The 22,500-nt window shown below is 40.4% G+C and overlaps 2 protein-coding genes across 2 annotated transcripts in view; one reads left to right on the top strand and one right to left on the bottom strand.

Annotated features, from left to right (window-relative positions):
- The window catches only part of LOC138980421 (uncharacterized), a 25,311-nt gene extending 22,143 nt beyond the window's left edge, over positions 1-3,168 (top strand). Inside the window, exons 18-19 of the mRNA XM_070353289.1 lie at positions 226-600; positions 1,493-3,168. Of these exons, the coding sequence (XP_070209390.1) occupies positions 226-600; positions 1,493-1,569 (452 nt within the window). The 3' untranslated portion in view covers positions 1,570-3,168. The remainder of the gene's footprint in view (positions 1-225; positions 601-1,492) is intronic.
- Positions 3,169-5,771: 2,603 nt separating this feature from the next.
- LOC138980418 (NADH dehydrogenase [ubiquinone] flavoprotein 1, mitochondrial-like) overlaps positions 5,772-22,500 on the bottom strand; it is an 18,765-nt gene continuing 2,036 nt past the window's right edge. The window contains exons 3-14 of the mRNA XM_070353287.1: positions 19,507-19,596; positions 18,779-18,927; positions 16,946-17,079; positions 16,530-16,594; positions 14,499-14,603; positions 13,925-14,050; positions 13,424-13,489; positions 12,252-12,418; positions 11,445-11,598; positions 10,352-10,406; positions 9,646-9,755; positions 5,772-6,799 (exon numbers count right to left, since the gene is read on the bottom strand). Coding sequence (XP_070209388.1) covers positions 6,722-6,799; positions 9,646-9,755; positions 10,352-10,406; positions 11,445-11,598; positions 12,252-12,418; positions 13,424-13,489; positions 13,925-14,050; positions 14,499-14,603; positions 16,530-16,594; positions 16,946-17,079; positions 18,779-18,927; positions 19,507-19,596 — 1,299 coding nt within the window. The 3' untranslated portion in view covers positions 5,772-6,721. The remainder of the gene's footprint in view (positions 6,800-9,645; positions 9,756-10,351; positions 10,407-11,444; positions 11,599-12,251; positions 12,419-13,423; positions 13,490-13,924; positions 14,051-14,498; positions 14,604-16,529; positions 16,595-16,945; positions 17,080-18,778; positions 18,928-19,506; positions 19,597-22,500) is intronic.

Genomic DNA, 22,500 nt, shown 5'->3' with positions numbered 1-22,500 from the left:
GTGGAGGTTTGGAAGGCAAAACTGATTTTGCAGGAACGTTTTTTAGTTTTTCTGCAATACAGGTCGAGGCAATCTGATAAACTGAGAAAAAAAAAATAAATCTACGATCTTTCAAAAGGGTTGATTTTATCCTTCCTTTGGGAATACATATTGCACACAATAAGGTACTATTTAACTGTACCCCTTTTACAAATTGTTGGCTGAAAAAGCATTGTTTTCTTACAGGTTCACTGCCAGCAGAAACCACAACAACGACGACTACAACTACTACCACTACAACTACATTGCCTCCCACGACAACCGCAGCAGAAGATACTGGTTCCCGTAACGACACAACAAACCCAACACCCACAGAAGTTGACATGTCTACTTCAACCCCAGCCATCACCACCACCACTACAACAACAACATCGCCGCCAACGACAACCACCACGATGCCACCAACAACTCAAAACTCAGTAAACACCGCAGAACCAGACATTGTTGAAAATGCAGAGAATCCGCTGCCGAAAACATCAGCATCAACAACATCTACTACATCTACAACAACAACAACGACACGACCACAGAACGTTGCTGCGAGAGGATCTTCTTTTCTTGGTAAGAGAACTATCAAAGGTTTAGTGATTTGCTCGTAATTCTGTTTTTTTTATTGAAGTTCTAAGTTTTGCTGGTTAGAAAACTACGAAAGGTCTAGTAATTTGATGGTGAGAGAACTTTAAAATGTGTAATGTGCTGCTGGCCATGCGGATAACTTTTTTTTTTTTTTTTTTTTTTTTTTGGGGGGGGGGGGGGGGGAGACAAGTGAGCTTTTAAAGGTCAGATGTATTACTTCTTGACAGAGGTATGACATATCTAGTAATTTGCTGGTCAGAGAACTATGAAAGGTCTTGTGGGTTATTGGCATGAGAGGAAGTAAAGGTCTAGTGATTTTCATTTTAAAGAAAACAATGAAGGGTCCAGTAATCATTTGATTAACAAAGGGAAGTAAGCGCTCTAAATACATACGACATGTGTAATAGAGTAAGGGAGAGTTATTCGGAACCAGTCTCCTGGCACCTGAGAGAACAACAAGCATTGAAATGAACAAGCGAATAGTAATCATTTGACAAGAGATGTGTGAACGGTCCAGAGATTTGCTGGTGGGAAAGGTATGAAAAGTCTAGTGATTGTTATGTTAAGGGATAAGATAAAATGTAGTGATTTGTTTGGTAATAACCTATGAAGGTGTACAGATTCGTTGGGAAGAGAGTTATAAAAGGTCTTGTGGTTCATTGCTAAGGGAACTATGAAAGTTATAGCGAACTACTGGTAAAAGCAAGACAAGTGTTAAACTTTTCCAGCTAAGAGAGCTATGAACATTTGAGTAAATTGGTGATCAGGGAGCTATGAAAGATTCAGTGATTTGATGGTAAGTTTTTGTGGTTTTGACGAAGAAAGAAAATGGAAAAAAAAGATGTTTGATAAATGTATACCAATCTTTTTTTTTTAGGATCGGGCTCTCTAAAGGTGCGACCTGTCTTGGGATTGGTGCTGGCCTTGGTCATGGCTGTCGTCATTTTTCTTTGACATCACACTTTTTACGTCACATCTTTGAAGCTAATTAAATGTGACCCTTTTTACATTTAGTCAAGTTTTGATTTTATGTTTCAATATGAAGTTTTTTTGTTAGAGCTTGTATGCGTGGTTATTGCGTAGAGCTGATTTGAATAGTAGTATTCATGACATTTTCTTTAAGTTAATATGACCTTATCAAGCATGGATGGAACGCAATAAGAACATAAATTTAAATAGTGCACACAAAATTTCATTCCGAGTTTTGCCGTCATATGAATGTAAAAGTTACAAGTTTTCCGTAAGTCTTGCTACCGAAAAAGGGTTTTACGAATATGCATTACGATAACATTCCTGAGATTATCAACGTCAGGTGAGCAAATTTGAGATAACACATACATTTTTAAAAAGCTACTTTCATAACTAAAGGTCGACGGCTTGTTAAGCATAACATTTTCCAAATTCTGCTACTTTGAAGTCCTAAAAAAATGTTTCTTATATATATATATATTATATAAAGCTATGTACTATTATCATGCGTTTCGGATCAATTGAAACTGCCGTCTTCCTTGAAAGTAATTGTGAAATTCGTTCATCTCCTTAAAACGAGAGAAGTGCGACATTTATATCTATATTTGTGTTTGCATTCATCGTCTTTTTGCTGTTTGCTTTTTGTTGTTTTGTTTGTTTTTATCATTACTATTTTCTTTTTTCATAGATATATTTTGACGGCGTTCTTGCTATCTCTCCTTTCTCCTTTTGTTGTGGTGTGTTGAATTGTGTTGTCAAATAAAATTAAAATAAAATAAATATATAATACTTACGGACGCAGCCCGGCGAGGAACTTCAACATGTTTACAGTTACATGAATGATGCAGGACGGTGTTTTTACATTTAATCAAGTTTTAACTAAATGTTTTAACATAGAGGGGGAATCGAGACGAGGGTCGTGGTGTATGTGTGTGTGTGTGTCTGTGTGTGTCTGTCTGTGCGTGTAGAGCGATTTAGACCAAACTACTGGACCGATCTTTATGAAATTTGACATGAGAGTTCCTGGGAATGATATCCCCGGATGTTTTTTCTTTTTTTCGATAAATACCTTTGATGACGTCATATCCGGCTTTTTGTAAACTTGAAGTTGAGGCGGCACTGTCACACCCTCATTTTTCTTCTCAGCGCAACTACTACCCCGCTCTTCTTGTCAATTCCACTGCCTTTACCACGAGCGGTGGACTGACGATGCTACGAGTATACGATCTTGCTGAAAAATTGCATTGCGTTCAGTTTCATTCTGTGAGTTCGACAGCTTGACTAAATGTTGTATTTTCACCTTACGCGACTTGTTTATAAATACATTCACTCAGACGTTATAATGTTATCTCTAGCCGATCTGCTGAAAGCTAGGTCTCTCATTGTGTAGGTATTGAATAGAATAAAACAGATCGTAGTATTTGGAAATCAAAATATGTTACTGTTACATGAGGAATACAGTACTGTTTTTGTTTACATTTTTTTTAATAGTTTTCTCTTTGTTCGTGTTTTTCTAATCTCATTTGGATGCTGGTGTACTCATCTGTTTAAAAAAAACATTAAAAAATTCCATTTACGTCTTCAGCAATGCTATTTCTGTTCTATTTTGGCTGAGTTGTCTTGTTAAAAATCTATACAATTTTAAAAGCAGTTGTGTTTTTCATACATTGGTTGGTGGTTTGTTTTTTCTTCATGTTCCTTCAACCTATTTGGCTATTTCAGACATTTTAAATTGCAACTATTTCGTACACATGCGAAATCACGAATAATTGCATATATTATTGTGTGTGTGTGTGTGTGTGTGTGTGTGTGTGTGTGTGTGTGTGTGTGTGTGACTAATAACTATATTAAATTGTTGCGTTTTGCGACATGCAGTCATTCAGACACAACCGCAAAGTCCTCCCTGTCAAAAGTTATGAAGTACTTTCACACACACACGCACGCACGCATGCACACACGCACGCATGCACGCACGCACGCACGCACACACACACACACACCTCCCACGTATTTAGTTTTTAAATTGTCTTCTCAACAGTAAAATAAAGTATGCATTCTTCAAATTTGTGTCACAGACTCAAATTTATCAGTAACGAAGTTTGACTACAAGTACAATTTACGAGGGCCATTCTTCAATTGAGGGTCACGCGTTATTTTGGGTAATATGAACAAAGACATAACATTGTGTGTACCTGCATTTGTCGAATTGTTTCGTTGCGTATATATATACTTTTTCCGTCATAAATAGAAGATCCCGGTTTTATCTTGTGAAAATTAAAACGACGCAAAGTCCGACAAATTTAAAGTGTTGACAATTAGTGGACGTACGTAACGTCACTAAAACGGGTAAACTAAGTATTTTAGCAATAACTGTTACTCCATTGCTATGACTGTGTGATATTTGAGTAATTTTAGGTTTGTCCTAATAAATATTTGTCTTCGCAAAATGCAAAATGAGACCTCATAATCCGACCAATTTGGCGTTATAGACTGATCAATGTTAAAGGTTGCTATACTGTTTTGAAATGTTAGCTACCAGGGGCAGATAATTCATCATTAGCTACCAGGGGCAGATAATTCATCAGACACACAACTTAACTTCTTTAAAGTTCAGTCTGCAGACTAACATTTGAGCACATATTGTGAGAGAAATTGAACGAAACTAAGATCTCTACATGACAAACAATTGCAGTGATCTCATGATATCTCTTTTTTATATTTAGTCAAGTTTTGACTAAATATTTTAACATCGAGGGGGAATCGAAACGAGGGTCGTGGTGTATGTGCGTGTGTCTGTGTGTCTGTGTGTGTGTGTAGAGCGATTCAGACTAAACTACTGGACCGATCTTTATGAAATTTAACATGAGAGTTCCTGGGTATGAAATCCCCGAACGTTTTTTTCATTTTTTTGATAAATGTCTTTGATGACGTCATATCCGGCTTTTCGTGAAAGTTGAGGCGGCACTGTCACGCCCTCATTTTTCAACCAAATTGGTTGAAATTTTGGTCAAGTACTCTTCGACGAAGCCCGGGGTTCGGTATTGCATTTCAGCTTGGTGGCTTAAAAATTAATTAATGACTTTGGTCATTAAAAATCTGAAAATTGTAAAAAAAAATAAAAATTTATAAAACGATCCAAATTTACGTTTATCTTATTCTCCATCATTTGCTGATTCCAAAAACATATAAATATGTTATATTCGGATTAAAAACAAGCTCTGAAAATTAAATATATAAAAATTATTATCAATTTTTTTTTTTCGAAATCAATTTAAAAACACTTTCATCTTATTTCTTGTCGGTTCCTGATTCCAAAAATATATAGATATGATATGTTTGGATTAAAAACACGCTCAGAAAGTTAAAACGAAGAGAGGTACAGAAAAGCGTGCTATGCAGCATAGCGTAACCACTACCCCGCTCTTCTTGTCAATTTCACTGCCTATGCCGTGAGCGGTGGACCACGAGTATACGGTCTTGCTGCGTTGCATTGCGTTCAGTTTCATTCTGTGAGTTCGACAGCTACTTGACTAAATATTGTATTTTCGCCTTACGCGACTTGTTTTCAATCCTGAAGAAATGATAGCTAGACAAAACCTTCAAAACGTGAAGTGGCTATAATTATGGAAACCTCAGTTCAGATCGCTGTATGTCCTTAGTCTTAAATTCAATCGCACACTCACATTTATGCTATCTCAAACTCAACACATTTTAACAACTTTCTTTAGACCAAAAAACAAAAGCAAAAAGATATCATGACTATTAGAGTGTGTCTGCCCTGGTACTTTTCAGTGTGGACAACATTCTTTCCGACACTTACACAGAAATGAGTAGCAGATTTCACATCAACTAGGGACACTGTTTCATGCTTGTAACTGTTTGGGCACAGCGAATTTTGGCCACAACGTAGCATGCTAATCTGAAAGGTAGTTAGCAGGCATGCACACATACACACACACACACACACACACACACCTCCTTCCCTGTCACTATGTATACAGTATTTTCACACACACACACACACACCCACACTCACACACACACACACACCACACACACACACCACGCACACACACGCACACACACACACGCACACACACGCACACACACACACACAAATGCATTTCTCTCATTTTCACATCACATCTCACCATTCCACACACAGTCACATCAAACATAAAATACAGTCACAGTAACATTCTTTTAATCTTCAGAATCCCATGACACAAGTGAATCTGATATTTATAACAACTGTAATCCAGCTAAGTAGTTTGTACTGTATTCTCCTTTCCCTTGTACTTGTTGAAGATTGTTTTGCAAGATGTGGTTTTTTTAAATAGCTTTTTGCTTGTTTTAACAGTAGAGCTCACCGCGGCCAGAAAATCCTGATACAATCCATACCAGTGACTTACTGCATCAAGTTCACATTCAAATGTAAAACCCCAAACAAACAAAAATAAACAAACACCCCCCTCAATAGCCATACAATCAATTCACACACATTTTTTTCTTTGATGAAAATAACTGGTTTCTAGACAAAATGGGGTTCCAACCTAACCTATCAATTTATCTGACAAATATAACAAGATTCTTCTTCCAACAAAGACACAAATGTTGGCTGCTGTGTGACCGTAATGGTCCTAGCACAGCCTTCCTCAGTACACAAAATGACTACAAGCACAAGAACTGAGTCTCCAAAGCTAGGCTCAATCCGTGCTCTCTTCTGAGGTTTAATACTAGTGCTGTATTGTTTGTTAAAAAATATACATGTACCCTTAACTTCCTAGGCTCTCTGCAAGCATGGTTCTTGGGTTCAAGTCTTCCGTGTAGCATGCAAACTAGAGCTGTATTGGTGTACGGTACAAACACACGCTTTAATTCACTTTTTATCAGAGTCCATAGAGCTGTCTGAGTACAAACACACACTTTAATTCTCTGGGTTTTTGTTTTGTTTTTTGACAGAGTCCATACAACTGTGTTTGGTCGAAAACAGTCACAGATCAACGTTGAGAGTCAATACCTAGCCACATAAATACTACAGAGAGATAAAACGACACAGTTCTCTGCCCACATGGCGGTCACACAACTGCTTGGCATACAGCAGAGACTATAGGTTGAACTCCTAGACACCGGTTTATTAACCAGTGGCTTTTTTCTGCTGTCCATAATCAGCCATCCTCTGCTCCAGTACCGGTCGGAAATGTCGAATCAACCCCTGCACACACGACAAAACCAAACCTCACTTACATAATGTCATGAGCAATACCGTAGGCACCCTGTTTTCAGTGCCCTCAATTTAAGTCTCCCCCCCTTTTACAGGGGCGGGACTCTTTTGTGATGAAAAAAGAGGAAAGTGACTAGGGGGTTTGGGGGCATGCTCCCCCGATTTTTTTTTAAATGGTACATTAAAATCTGTGCAATCTGGTGCATTCTGAGACTAAAATTCAACTCGTTTGGATCAGGTAAAAGACATTCTCCTCAACCCCCCCCCCCCCCCCCCCAAAAAAAAAACCACACAAAAAAAACCACCCAACCAAACAAACTTTCACACAACAATTAATGGTAACATTGTAATGGTGCATACTTACTCTAATACTGGCAATAGTATGATCCAATGCATTGAAGCTCAAAATGACTACAGTAAAACCTGCGAGCAAAGGACGCTCTTGGGGAGCCTTGCCACTGTCCTTTGTAGCAAGGTGTCCTTTCTTATGAATATGAATGCGCCAACATTTTTTTTGAGAAAAAAAACACCCAACAGTCACTGATTCTTTTTTGCCACAGTGATTATTAAAACTCAAAGTTTTGAAGCCCTCAAGTTTTTTTTGTTTTTTTTGTTTTTGTTCAAAGAAAAGGAGAGAGAGAGAGAGAGAGAGAGAGAGAGAGAGAGAGAGAGAGAGAGAGAGAGAGAGAGAGAGAGAGAGAGAGAGAGCGGTACAATCGGTTTCTTATCTGAAACAATGGGCCATTCACTGGAAGATTCTTTGATTGAGCTGTTGAAAACCACTCGAAGAGTTCTTCGTTCAACTCGTCATAGGTTGTTTTTCTTCTCTTACACATTTTGCCGTCGATCTGGCACCGGAGTCCCACTGACTGAGAATTTGTGTTCGATCAGCTTTTATGTTGGAAATTTGAGTTTTTCCTCAATTCAGCTCATCAGCAACTTTTCGAACGGTCTTTATGACATCGACTCTCTCTTCTAAAGTCAAATTTTTTCGTTTTGGCATGATGAGACGAAGACGAAGGATGAGACGAAGATGCATCACAGTACAGAAAGTAGAAACCCGAAATGTTTGTGAGTTCACAGCATCGACCAATGAGCGTGCACCATACAAAAATCAACTTCTTTCAAGTGCTGTCATTGGCTTACAAAATAAGCTTCTCGCGCGTTCACATCGCCAGCGAGATTGTATTTGCAGAACCAAGATGGCGGACCAGCGTCTGCTAAAAGCTGTCTGCTTCAAGGGTTTGTCCGTTGTTGACAAGTAACGAACCCAATCGGGACCAAAAAAGGGTGTCCGCGTCCGCGCCTTTGAAGTGTTCGCTCTTTTAAGGTGTTTTTGAGAGTAAAATACATCCGTCCTCACTTGAATTGTCCGTTATGCTAAGGTGTCCGCCGAAATAAGGGTCCGCTATATGCAGGTTTTACTGTATTAGTTATCAGGAGTTTTCAGTGAGCACAATTTAACTCTCAAGCCTCCAGTGTTTTGTTCCATCTTCACTTCTCTCCACTTCATTCAGTCAACAAGTTATAGAAACTGAGGAACCTCTCTCTAGCGACCTTGAAAATGTTGACAAAAATCGGTCCTTATGGAGGGGGGGTCCTTACAGAGGGAGGGGGCGGGGTCAGAGGGCCACAAAGAAAGTCAGATTTTCTTATAAAAAGAAAACAGAGAAGTTTGAGTTGCTGACGACCGTTTCCTGTGATGTGTACTGTGATGAAATGGGACGCGGAAAAATAGATTACTCCAGCGGAATTCGTAAGTTGTGTCCGCGGAAACGCGGAAAAGTCCCACCCCTGCTTTTAAGACGCTGGCCTGTTTTCTCAGACTTTAATCTTCATAACCTGAGTAAATGTACCCTCATTTTAAGCCCCCCCCCCCCCCCTTTTTAAGACCAGATATTTCTTCTATTTTGAGGAGGTCTCTTTCTTTTCTTTCTTTATTTGGTGTTTAACGTCGTTTTCAACCACGAAGGTTATATCGCGACGGGGAAAGGGGGGAGATGGGATAGAGCCACTTGTCAATTGTTTCTTGTTCACAAAAGCACTAATCAAAAATTTGCTCCAGGGGCTTGCAACATAGTACAAAATATTACCTTACTAGGAGAATGCAAGTTTCCAGTACAAAGGACTAAACATTTCTTACATACTGCTTGACTAAAATCTTTACAAAAATTGACTATATTCTATACAAGAAACACTTAACAAAGGTAAAAGGAGAAACAGAATCCGTTAGTCGCCTCTTACGACATGCTGGGGAGCATCGGGTAAATTCTTCCCCCTAACCCGCGGGGGGATTCGGAGGTCTCTAAAGGGGGATTCCACTGTATAAAGATGTACAAAACACAAGACGCAAAACTCAAACCTCACTTACCATACTCTCTGGCGTACCATAAAAAAAAACCCACTGAACATGCAACAACCTCGTGTTGAAGTTCACATCCACCTCAACTTTCACAAAAACCCGGATATGATGTCATCAAGGACATTTATGGAAAAAATGAGAAAACAAATCTGGGGATATCTCTCATGCAAAGTTTCGTGAAGATTGGTCCAGTAGTTTTCTCTGAATTTCTCTGCACCTACACACCCAGATTCACCTCGACTTTCACAAAAAGCTGGATATGATGTCGTCAAAAACATTTATGGAAAAAATGAAAAAACATCTAGAGATATCAGTTGCAGAAACTCTCATGTAAAGTTTCGCGAAAATCGGTTAAGTAATTTTCTCTGAATTGCTCTACACCTTCAGACACACACACAACCACCCTCGTCTAAATTCCCCGTCTATGTAAAGACAAATGTAGTCAAACCTTGACAAAATGTAATAAAAATCCTACCTGCACAGGCCAGGCGGCACCGTCCCCCAGGGCGCAGATAGTGTGTCCCTCGATCTGTTTGCTCAGCTCGTACAGCATGTCAATCTCCTCAGGGCGAGCGTTGCCCGACGCTGCACACACAGAATGCACAACTTTCACTGGACACAGTCACGTCTTTTTCTTCATTCTTACACCTGGTTCTATATTCAAACTCATTTTCAATCCTGATATTAAAGTGACACTTATGTGGATCATGGCAAGTATAAAAATGTATGAAACTTCAGGTGTTTAAATACAAGACTGGACTATTTCCCATTTGCCCATCTGGTTCTATATTCAAACTAATCTTATGTGGATCATGACAAGTAATATTGTATGAAACTTCAGGTGTTTGATCTCATGAGTCTGGACCAAATTTCATGCTAGTTATCTATATATGTATAAAATTTAAGATTGTGACACAGGGAGACAACAAAAAGAAAGGCAGTAAACAAGAAGGAGCAGAACACACGCACGCATGCTCACACGCACACACACACACACACATCCTCAAACAAATGCATGATCACACTGTGGGTCTGTTTGTATCCAAGTCGTTCAGAAGGTTATAGTTCGTCTAGTTTTTCAATTGTTATTTAAGCAAGAAGAAAATACTCCACATGGCTGTCACAATAAGGATCTGACTGCAGTTGATCAAAGGAACCTAGCAGCATACCACAGTACTTACTGAATCTGTGCATGATCTTCATCATCCATGTGACTCCCTCCCTGCATGGCGTACACTGCAAACAGCATCAAGCAATCATCATCGCGTCATGTTAACAAACTTGTAACGACTATAACCCCTTGCTGCCTCACCACAAACATTTACCACACTAAGAATAGCTTTGATAAATGTATGTAGATTTGCTCACTCACTATCAACTCTCTCTCTCTTTGTCTCTGAGTTCTCTCAGCCCTCCCTCCCTCCCTCTCTCTCACAAAGGACAAAAGGGTAGTCTTAAACCTCTATCCTTGTAAAGTAAAGTTCAATCATCATCATCATCTGTCTCTCTCTCTCAGATATTAAAATCCTGCTACATAATTTCATTTTGTCTTGAGTACATTTCATACTTTATCGTCCCATCCCTGATAAATTCAAGTGGATTCTTCCCAGTAGAACTTGAGCTAGCAGCAACCCTTCCCTGTACACAGCACTTATAGTCTTAGCCCAACCAATGGTTCACACAGCCAAGTGACCTATTTTATTACCCAGCTATAGTGAAACAGAGTTACTGCACAAAACCATGGAGTATAAATATACTGCCTCCTAGGCAAGGTTCAACCACTATCAGTGATGGCGCCAGTATTTGTTCAAACCGGTACACAAACTTTAACGATGCAAAGTGTCCAGAAAAAAACGGTAGGCTGGTCATTGGAACCAGTAAGAGTCCAACTAGAGTACTGGTTTTGTTGTTTTACCAGCGAAACAACCCCGGTAGTTCTAAAAATCAACTGGTAGGTGATACCGGCAGCCAATTTTGTCCCCGGTATTTTCTAACTTCAACCGGTAAAATACCAGTAATTACCGGTTAACGCCACTACTGCACTATGCTGGCAACCACAGATCCTGTACAGTGGAACCCAACATTTAATACCCCTTAGTTTATACATAGTTCTTTTTAAGACCCCCTTTGTTCAGATGTTCTGTTCATTGCCTCTGTAAATTATCTCCCTTTGAAGACATTATTTTCTAAGATTTTTGAAGGTCACAAAAGGGGGGTACCATTGCACATACAAAAAAGAAAATTGCAAAGAAAGAAAAAAACCAGTTATCTTACCTGGCCACAGCTCTCGTGCTTGTAGAAGTCGATGAGGCGTGAAATGCAGCGCACGATGTCACAGTTCTTGTTCATCACAATTAGAGCGGCCGTCCCCAAACCAGTCTGAGCCTGAACCAGCGCATCAAAGTCCATCAGAACGTCATTGCACACACTGGTGACACAGAGAAAGTTTAACATTTTTAAGAGCACAGTATCCATATAAGTTCAAGAGTGACATGCTTTACAGCACAGTATCCATATAAAATTCACGACTTAAAATGTTGATTGCAGATACTGGGATGATTGCAGATGCAAGGATGAAAGTAAAGAATGTTCAGCATCAGGAACATCTGCAGCAAGACCATGTGGCTATAATTGTTTAAATAAGTTTATTCTTCGCGAAGACCGGCACGGTTGGCCTAGTGGTAAGGCGTCCGCCCCGTGATCGGGAGGTCATCAGTTCGAACCCCGGCCGGGTCATACCTAAGACTTTAAAATTGGCAATCTAGTGGCTGCTCCGCCTGGCATTATGGGGTTAGTGCTAGGACTGGTTGGTCCGGTGTCAGAATAATGTGACTGGGTGAGACATGAAGCCTGTGCTGCGACTTCTGTCTTGTGTGTAGCGCACGTTATATGTCAAAGCAGCACCGCCCTGATATGGCCCTTCGTGGTCGGCTGGGCGTTAAGCAAACAAACAAAAAATTCTTGGCAAAGTCGACTTTGGGCTCAAGTAAGGACCGCGGTCTACAGGCAGCTAAAGGGTTAAACAAAAGATATACACCACCAACAACACCAACAGAACCTGTGAATGCTGTGTTCACTCACTCTTTCGGGATGAGGGGAGTGGAGGAGCCGCCCGGGATGACGGCCAACAGATTGTCCCAGCCGCCAATCACACCCCCTGCGTGTCGCTCGATCAACTCTCGCAGCGGTATCGACATCTCCTCCTCCACTGTGGTGGGGTTGTTCACTTGGCCTGAGATGTTGAACAGCTGTAACAAGAAACTGGGGTCATGTCGGGAGATCGTCAAACCCTAGAACTGTGCAATTGAATTAGTTTCTTCTTCTTGGGCTAAAACTCATATTTAAGCACAACGGTTTTACATGTGTGACAGTTTTTATCCAGCTATTTAGGCAGCATACGCCGCTTTCGGAAGGATGCATGCTGGGTATTTTCGTGTTTCTATGACCCACCGAGCTCTGACAAGGATTACAGGATCTTTTCGGTGTGCACTTGGTCTTGTGCTTGCGTGTACACACGAAGGGGGACAAGGTCTACACATAAGTTGACCTGGAAGTTAAGAAACATCTCCACCCTTAACCCCTTGGGGCGGGGATATAGCTCAGTTGGTAGCGCGCTGGATTTGTATTCAGTTGGCCGCTGTCAGCGTGAGTTCGATCCCAGGTTCGGCGGAAATTTATTTCACAGAGTCAACTTTGTGTGCAGACTCTCTTCGGTGTTCGAACCTCCCCCCGTGTACACTACATTGGGTGTGCACGTTAAAGATCCCACGATTGACAAAAGGGTCTTTCCTGGCAAAATTGCTTAGGCACAGTTAATAATTGTCTACCTATACCCGTGTGACTTGGAATAATAGGCCGTGAAAGGTAAATATGCGCCGAAATGGCTGCAATCTACTGGCCGTATAAAATTTCATCTCACACGGCATCACTGCAGAGCGCCTAGAACTGTACCCACGGAATATGCGCGATATAAGACTCATTGATTGATTGATTAACCCAGCAGGCGCGGCCAGGATTGGAACCCACGACCTTCCGCTTGGGAGGCCAGCATCTTATCTACTGAGCCATTGTGCCCGTTGTGCAAAATTTCAAAGATCTGGCTTCAAAAACATCAGAGATTACTTCATTGTTAATTTTTTTGTCTACGCTCAGCTCCAACACTGCTTATTCCCAGGACTCTCCTGCTTACTCAGGTGATTCAAAAAAGCTTCTCACCAACAATGTTACTGTTGGTAATGTAACAGCTGACTTACCTTGGTTCCCCTGTTGCGCTCACGGCCCAGTCCAGCAAACCAGTCACCCCCGCGACGGCAGATGATCTGTAAATGTGAAAGTACCAATATTATTGAACACCTCACAGTAATGTGCTTGGCAAACTACACACACACACACAAATACAAAAATGGCCTGCCTGAGGGTTTGAGCAGAAAATCTGAGAACATGTTCTAAGTAAGGGAGTCTCAACTTAAGAGTCCTTAAATATATATAAATAAATATGTTTAATTAAAAGTGGACAGATCAGTAACCAGGTTAGATTTTTCTTTTCAATATTTCGACAAAACTGCCTTCTTCAGGATGTTATGCTAGTATGGAATATGTTTTCATAAAAACCAAAACGTTGCCATCAAGTTAAGATTTAATGGAACAGTTTACAGAAAAAGAGGAGAACAGTTTGAGAGAATACCAAGCACTGAAGTGAACAAGCAACTTTCGAATCATTTTTTGACAGATAGCAGCTCATGACTAAAGCTTACCGGTGCCACAGCGACGGTTTCCACGTTAGCGACAGTGGTTGGGCAGCCGAAAACTCCCACGTCAGCGGGGAACGGCGGCTTGAGACGGGGCTTGCCCTGCTTGCCTTCCAGCGACTCAATCAGAGCCTGTAACACACAGTGTTCATAGTACAGTCATAGCAAAAAGCTTAGTAACACAGCTGCTAATTTGCCCTCTAACGCCTGTTCCTAATAAACGCTGTACACACCTGCATGCAGCTGCACTCAGCTTAAAAAATTACTGCGCCAAGCTGAATTTTGCTGAACAAGTTTTTTTTTCAGCACAAGAATGCTGCGTCTTCGGCAGTCAATGCTGATTCACTGGCTGGTAATGAGGCATTTAAATGATGCGTCTAGCGTTATGACAGCATCAAAACTCTGACAATATCTTTCTTTGAAACTGGGTTCCAGGTTTCTGACACAATTTTGTGTTTTGTGTTGCTTTAAAATGTCTTTGAAAATGAACATGTTTCTGTTTGAATTGCTAAGTAAAAAACACACATTTTTGTCACAGCTGATATACAATACAGTGCAATGTAAATGCCAGGCAACTCACCGTTTCTTCGCCGCAGATGTAGGCTCCCGCCCCACGGTGCACAACGATGTCAAAGTCATAGCCTGACCCACAGGCGTTCTTGCCAATCAGCCCTGCATCGTACGCCTGAAACAATATATCAAGGTAGTGCTACAGTGGAACCCCTTTTAAGGCCCCCCAATTTAATACTTACTCCATTCTAAGACCTTGCTTTTTGAGATTTTCTATTCATATTTAACCTCTGTCAATTTACGAACATTTTCTGATTTTCTGTTCATAACCTGTGTAAATTTACGAACATTTTCTGATTTTCTGTTCATAACCTGTGTAAATTTACGAACATTTTCTGATTTTCTGTTCATAACCTGTGTAAATTTACAAACATTTTCTGATTTTCTGTTCATAACCTGTGTACATTTACGAACATTTTCTGTTCATAACCTCTGTCAATTTACTAACATTTTTTGTTCATAACCTGTGTAAATTTACGAACATTTTCTGATTTTCTGTTCATAACCTGTGTAAATTTACGAACATTTTCTGATTTTCTGTTCATAACCTGTGTAAATTTACGAACATTTTCTGTTCATAACCTGTGTAAATTTACGAACATTTTCTGATTTTCTGTTCATAACCTGTGTAAATTTACAAACATTTTCTGATTTTCTGTTCATAACCTGTGTAAATTTACGAACATTTTCTGATTTTCTGTTCATAACCTCTGTAAATTTACGAACATTTTCTGATTTTCTGTTCATAACCTGTGTAAATTTACGAACATTTTGTTTTTGTTTGTTTGTTTGCTTAACGCCCAGCCGACCACGAAGGGCCATATCAGGGCGGTGCTGCTTTGACATATAACGTGCGCTACACACAAGACAGAAGTCGCAGCACAGGCTTCATGTCTCACCCAGTCACATTATTCTGACACCGGACCAACCAGTCCTAGCACTAACCCCATAATGCCAGACGCCCGGCGGAGCAGCCACTAGATTGCCAATTGTAAAGTCTTAGGTATGACCCGGCCGGGGTTCGAACCCACGACCTCCTGATCACGGGGCGGACGCCTTAACCTAGGCCAACCGTGCCGGTACGAACATTTTCTGATTTTCTTTTTATAACCTGTGTAAATTTACGAACATTTTCTGTTCATAACCTGTGTAAATTTACGAACATTTTCTGATTTTCTGTTTATAACCTCTGTAAATTTACGAACATTTTCTGATTTTCTGTTCATAACCTCTGTAAATTTACAAACATTTTCTGATTTTCTGTTCATAACCTCTGTAAATTTACAAACATTTTCTGTTCATAACCTCTGTAAATTTACGAACATTTTCTGTTCATAACCTGTGTAAATTTACGAACATTTTCTGTTCATAACCTGTGTAAATTTACGAACATTTTCTGATTTTCTTTTTATAACCTGTGTAAATTTACGAACATTTTCTGTTCATAACCTGTGTAAATTTACGAACATTTTCTGATTTTCTGTTTATAACCTGTGTAAATTTACGAACATTTTCTGTTCATAACCTGTGTAAATTTACGAACATTTTCTGATTTTCTGTTTATAACCTGTGTAAATTTACGAACATTTTCTGTTTATAACCTGTGTAAATTTACGAACATTTTCTGATTTTCTCAGAATGATGACAGTCTTGAAAGGGGGGTACCAATGTAACATAGCACCCAACCAGGAACACTCCATTACCCTCAACAAATCGATATTATTCTGGAGACAAATTTCCTATATAACATATATAGTGTAACAACGCATCTAGTAGTCAACTGACATTTAAATGGCTGATTCAACTCTAACTTTATGTCCAAACTACACCCAAACCTCCCCTTTAAATGAGTTCCGTTATCACTGTTGTTTCGAGCTTTTGTAACAACACATCAAACGGTCTACTGACATTTAACTAGATAATTTAACTCAAACATTGTGAGGGCGATATACAACATTTATCATCATCAAACTTTATGTCCGAACAACACCCTAACCAGCCCTTCACATGAGTCTGTAGTCACTGTTGTTGGGAGCCTTACCTCTTTGACAGCCAACTGCAGGTTGGAGGCTTCGTTGTAAAACTCCCCTCGGATGTAGATGTAAGCTGCAACACAAGGATCGATCAGAACATCATTTTATAAACACATGCATGGCAGTCGTCGCAGATTGCACAACGAGTGAACTCAGTTTTGAGCACTTGAGGACAGATGTTTGAAAATTCTTCATAGCAGTGAAAGACAAGTCAAAGTATGCACTGAACCCTATCTCTGCATAGATAAAAAATTAAAAAAGAAAAAAAGAAAAAGCAGGCCTGACTGGCACTAGTGGCAGCTGAGTTCATTTCTGACACTTTGAAAAGGTCACTGGTAAAATACCAGTTCACACCATCGCTCTCACACACACACAGTGACACACACACATACACACACACGCATATTCACACAAACACACTCACCAGCACAAGCGTTCATGGAGCGCCCAGCCACGAGACAGCCCTCAATCAGCTTGTGAGGGTCATGACGCATAATTTCACGGTCCTTGCACGTGCCTGGCTCCCCCTCGTCTGCGTTCACTACCAGGTACTTGGGCCTGAGGACACAACAACATGCACCTGTGAACGCACTGTTTTTGTCTGGCTAAATCTGAACACACAGTGATATACCTGCAATGTGACATCCCTTCCATAATAGGACATCTCCCATTAAAGAATGCCTTTTATTATCAAAAAAAATAAAAATTCTGGCTAAATCTAAATCTAAACACAGTGTTATCTGCAATGTGACACCCCTTCCATAATAGGACAATATCTCCCATGAAAGAATGCCTTTTAATATCCAACTAAAATAATAATCCGGCTAAATCTGAACACACACTGGTACCTGCAATGTTACATCCTTCTGATGATGAAACACCTTCTGTTATCAATTCTATACTTGTTTGTTATCAAAGATGTCATGACTGGCAACATGCAATTTCTCCTTTCATCACAGGTGCCCCTGTATCCAAAGCAATTTGAACACTTACAAAATAATTTTCCCATTTCGATTTTTCGTGCAGGGAAGATGACAAATAGATCACAAAACCAAATTGAAATCTGTGTTTTACTGTGCAGTATAATTATCTCAATTCTAAATAAAGATATAACTAAAACAAAGCCTGGAATTAAAAGCCAAGGCTGTACGAAGTGTACGAAGTTGATAATTGCTCAACCAACAAGGGAGACACTTACCAAACCGAGATCCAAACAGGCATTTAAAGTGCCACTTAGATCACATAAATTCATACACTTTGATTGATACATGAAAATAAACAAACCAAAATCAAACCAAAAGATAACTGAGTAAATGAACAAACAAGAAACAACAAGCAGAAATGAGAGAAGGCTGTCAAAGTAGGTTCTGGAAAAAAAACACCCCACAAGTGGCACAACTTAAATAAATGTATAAGAAAACACACAACTGCATGGTCACCCCAACATAAAGACAAGTAATCAAACAACAAGAAATGAAAGAAGTTATCCCCAACATCGAAACAGGTAAACTCACCTCGAAAAGCTAAGACCATCAATCAGAACGTGTTACAAAAATCAGCACACAGACAAGAAGAAAGAACAAAATAATAAAAAGATTGAAAAACACACTCACACATAAAGACAGTCCTCAAACATCAAAAAACGTGTTAGGATGAAATTTAAGCAAATATTCAATTACATAATACAATTGTGCATCAACATGATCCCTGCAAATCTGTGCAATCTGGTGCATTATGGGCACAGCTTTAGGACAAAAGAGAGAGAGACTATAACCATGTAGGTGGGCCTGAAAAATATCATGAATCCTCAACCTCAACGGAAAAAAAAAGAAAAAAGAAAAGACCATAATTGAATCCGGATTTTCGGCATATACCGGAAGAATCCCACCCATGTATAACCGACTTCAGGTATTTTGGCAAGCGGAAAACGCTATTTCTGTTTTTCTTTCACTTCCAGAAAGAGGAGGCTTTCCAGACCTAAAGGCTATAATAGACAGATCTAAATGTGGAACTTTTCAGCACATGTACTGGAAAGTGTACAGGTAACGTCATCAAATCTAGTTTTACCGTCACGCGTTTGCCAAGATCTAGACGTCATGGTGGGAGCCAAACAACGTATGATTTGGAACATTGGAGAAAGAAAGTGAATCACGGGTGACATAATATCTACACGTACGCATACAGGTCTTTGCTACACGTTCGCTCATCGAGAACACTGTAATCTGGTAGTTGTCAAAAGGCAATATAAGAACCGTACCTTCCATCTGAGGGTTTGTTCATGAAGCCCCACTTCATACCGGTGGGAAAGCCGGCGCCACCACGACCACGCAGCCCTGAAGTTGAGATCTCCTTCAGGATCCAGTCATGTCCCTTCTCCACGATCTCCTTGGTCTTGTACCAGTCGCCCTGTTCACAACAACAATCACATACAATGATGTATAGCTACAGTGGAACACCCCTTTTCACACCCCACAATCTAAGACATCCACCTTCTTAAAATAATTTTCGGTTCATAACCTCTGTAAATTTCACCCCGTTTTAAGACCTCAACAAATCTGAGAAATGGGTTTCACTGTATCATTTAGGGTCCTCTGATACACCCAGGGCACATGAACAAACAAAACTTGTACAGCCGCCAGCATGTGGAACCACATGGGGCACTCAAGTCGCTGACAATCCCCTCTGTTTACCACAGATTATCCTGTTGGGCAACGATAAAACACCAACCAGTTTTATTTCTGCTGCACTGATATTATATATATATCACAGATAAAAACAGACAGAAGAATCTGGGGTAACATTAACAACAAGGGTCTTTAAATCACAAGGATCACCCCCCCTCCCCCGCCTTTTGTTTACAACCAATAATAACAGTTTTATTAATTTTGCATGACTCTTGACTTCACATGGCTCAAAGAAGAGAAACATCCAATGGTTGATGGATACAAACATAAATGACAGACTGATGCTAAACTAAGGACCTACCCTGGAAATAGCTCCTTTAAGTTTCCAGTCATGGCGCCCATACAGGTTTGTAAAGATGCGGTCCTCGTCGCTCAATGGGCCAAACTTGGTCTGCAATCAACATTAAAATCCATGACATTGTGTATACATAGCATTTGTACTTATAGCCCAGGACAAATCTTTGCTCAACCATAAATGCAATCACATCCCATGATCCAATTAAACTGATTGAAGAGTGAATCTATTCTGTCCCAATCTAAAATCACAATGAACATGATAATGTTTTTATTCCTTTTCTCTCTGACCAGTGGTACTGGTACTCCCCACCCTCAAGATGTACATGAGCTTGTGCTTAGCCAATATCATATTGCGTGTCGCCTGCAGTCGTAATGACTACCTACAGGTTGCTGTAGTTTGTTTTTGTTCTGTACTCTTGTTCAGTGAGGCACGAATGAAAAAAGCTGAATAAAATGCTTCCAGTCAGAACACAATTACATCAGAGATCACTGACATTTCAATATCTATATATATATGCAGCAGCCCTAGAATAAAACAGTTTAATCCAAACAAATCTGGACTGGGAAAATAAAATAATGTCATTGTTCCTTTTGACAACATAAGTCACGACATGTCAGTTCAAGATCTATGCAAGAAAGTAAAACAATATGTAAGGAATGGTTTACCAAGAAGCAAAATACAAAACACACTAGCGCACATTCATATTAATCCATTGGTTAGATAGCTCAGTTGGTAGCAGCGCTGGCTTCAACTCAAGCCAGTTGTCTGAAGCCAGCTGTCGCCATTGGCGCGAGTTCAACCACCTTGTTCGGAGAGGGATTTATTTCCCAGACTCCACTTTGTGCAGACTCTCCTCTGTCTCAAAGCACGCCCATGTGCATACATCATTACATGCGCACGATACAGATCCCAAATTTACAGCGAGAGCAGACCTGTTTACCCCTAAAACATTGCATGTGTATTTTCTGGGAGCAAAATGAGGCAAATGTGTAGTTTTGTAATTGAATGTGTAGAATTTCTCGTCGACCTATCACAACAACAAGAACAATGATTGCTACTTTTTACCACATGTATTGATTGACTGACGAAAAAATGGGAATTGCAGACAGTGCAATGAGCTTGATGTTTTCCTTTCCGCGAAGACAAGGCATGGGTAGTCCTGATGATATTTTGGCAGAAAGACTTGGTTCGGCGCATTGCTCGTCTTTTTCTTTTTGGTCGGTGGCCTTTCGGAGTCATTTTCTTCACAGTTCTCATCTTCACTTTCGTGTGCTCTGCGTTCAGCCATTGTGTCGAAACGCCCGCATGGTTTGGCAGTAACGCTTTCAGTTGTGCCCGGCATTTGCTTGGAGAAGCCTATTCGGCATTAACAAGCTACAACGCAACGCCCGTGGGCGCTTTACGCGCTGCACGCAGCAAACGACTGCTGGCCGAAAACATGGATTGGAAAATGGATCGGTCAAGGGAGATGAAGAAAATTACGGATTGTGATATGCGTAGTCGAAACAATACCGTTTGCGTGCAGGGACGGGGCGGTGTGAGAGCACAACAGGACAAGGAACAGGTGTAAAGACGAAAAAGAAAACAATTTTTTTTTTTTTTTTTAATTAAATACCGTTTGCGTAGAAAACGACAGACTTGCGTAGTTGCGTAGTACATTAATAATAATAATAATAATAATAAATAACTTTTCTATAGCGCGAGTCCCATCAATTGGCTCCAGGCGCTTTACAAATTCATTATAGAATAAACTAGCACAAATCAACAAGCATACAAAGCATACGTTTAACTGAGACATAACACCAAGAACCCAAGCACTAAGCAAAACTTAGCGTACAATGTTAAAAGTACACACACACACACACACACGCACACACACACACATACACACACACACGCACGCACGCACGCGCACACACAAAGATACCATTGACAAAGAGACCATAAAGCACATGCAGGGTAGAGAGTTCCAAAACAGAATAGGGTTGTGGAGAGTCTACTCAGGCTAAGCAAAGGCTTTACGAAACAGGTATGTTTTGAGTTGGGTTTTGAAGGAGGAAAGGCTGCTGGAATCACGGATAGAACTTGGAAGCGAGTTCCAGACGGTCGGAATCTGGTACCTAAAGGTTCTTTCACCAAAGGTCTTGGTCCTGGTTTTGGGGATGCGAAGGAGTTTTTCAGAGGAGGATCTGAGAGAACGGGATGGCTCGTAGATACTGAGGGAATGGGACAAATAGGGGGGAAGTGATTTCTCAAAACAGCGGTACCCTAACAGAGCGAGCTTGTACTCGATTCTATACTTCATAGGAAGCCAGTGAAGGGTGGTAAGTAGGGGAGTGACATGGTCTTTCTTAGACTTCTGCAGAATGAGCCTTGCAGCACTGTTCTGGACTCTCTGTAAGCGATCAAGTTCTTCAGTGGGGAGGCCGGCAAGCAATGAGTTGCAGTAGTCAAGTCGACTCAGGATCAGAGAGGAGACAAGTTGAACAGTGGCTTGGAGTGTCAGGAATGATCTGACAGAGGAAATCTTGCGCAACTCAAAAAAGGCACATTTACAAACAAAACTAATGTGTTTTTGCATTGTCAGAGCAGAGTCCAGGTACACGCCTAGGTCCTTAACAGCGGTTTGGGAAACAATCTGAGTGTCGCCTATTGTCAGGGAAGTACAGTCAATCTGATTTAAAGCATGCCTTGAGCCTGACAGCATCACCTCAGTTTTTGAGTCATTCAGCTTGAGTTTATTGTCTATCATCCAGTCTTTAACTGACTCAATGCAGCGCTCAGTGTTTTTAACCACTTTTGGAAAATCACTGGGGGGAGCAGAATCCTCTATTTGGGTGTCGTCGGCATACTTGTGGTGTTCGCAGCCATGCCTCGAGATGACGTCAGATAGGTCCTGTGTATAGAGTGTAAACAGAACCGGGCCTAGAACAGAGCCCTGAGGTACTCCGTGCTTCAGGGGAACAGGGGATGATTCTTTTTGACCTATTTGTACTC

This window comes from Littorina saxatilis, linkage group LG11, assembly GCF_037325665.1.
Source record: "Littorina saxatilis isolate snail1 linkage group LG11, US_GU_Lsax_2.0, whole genome shotgun sequence".
Lineage (NCBI taxonomy): Eukaryota > Metazoa > Mollusca > Gastropoda > Littorinimorpha > Littorinidae > Littorina > Littorina saxatilis.
This window is presented reverse-complemented; position numbering and strand designations above follow the sequence as displayed.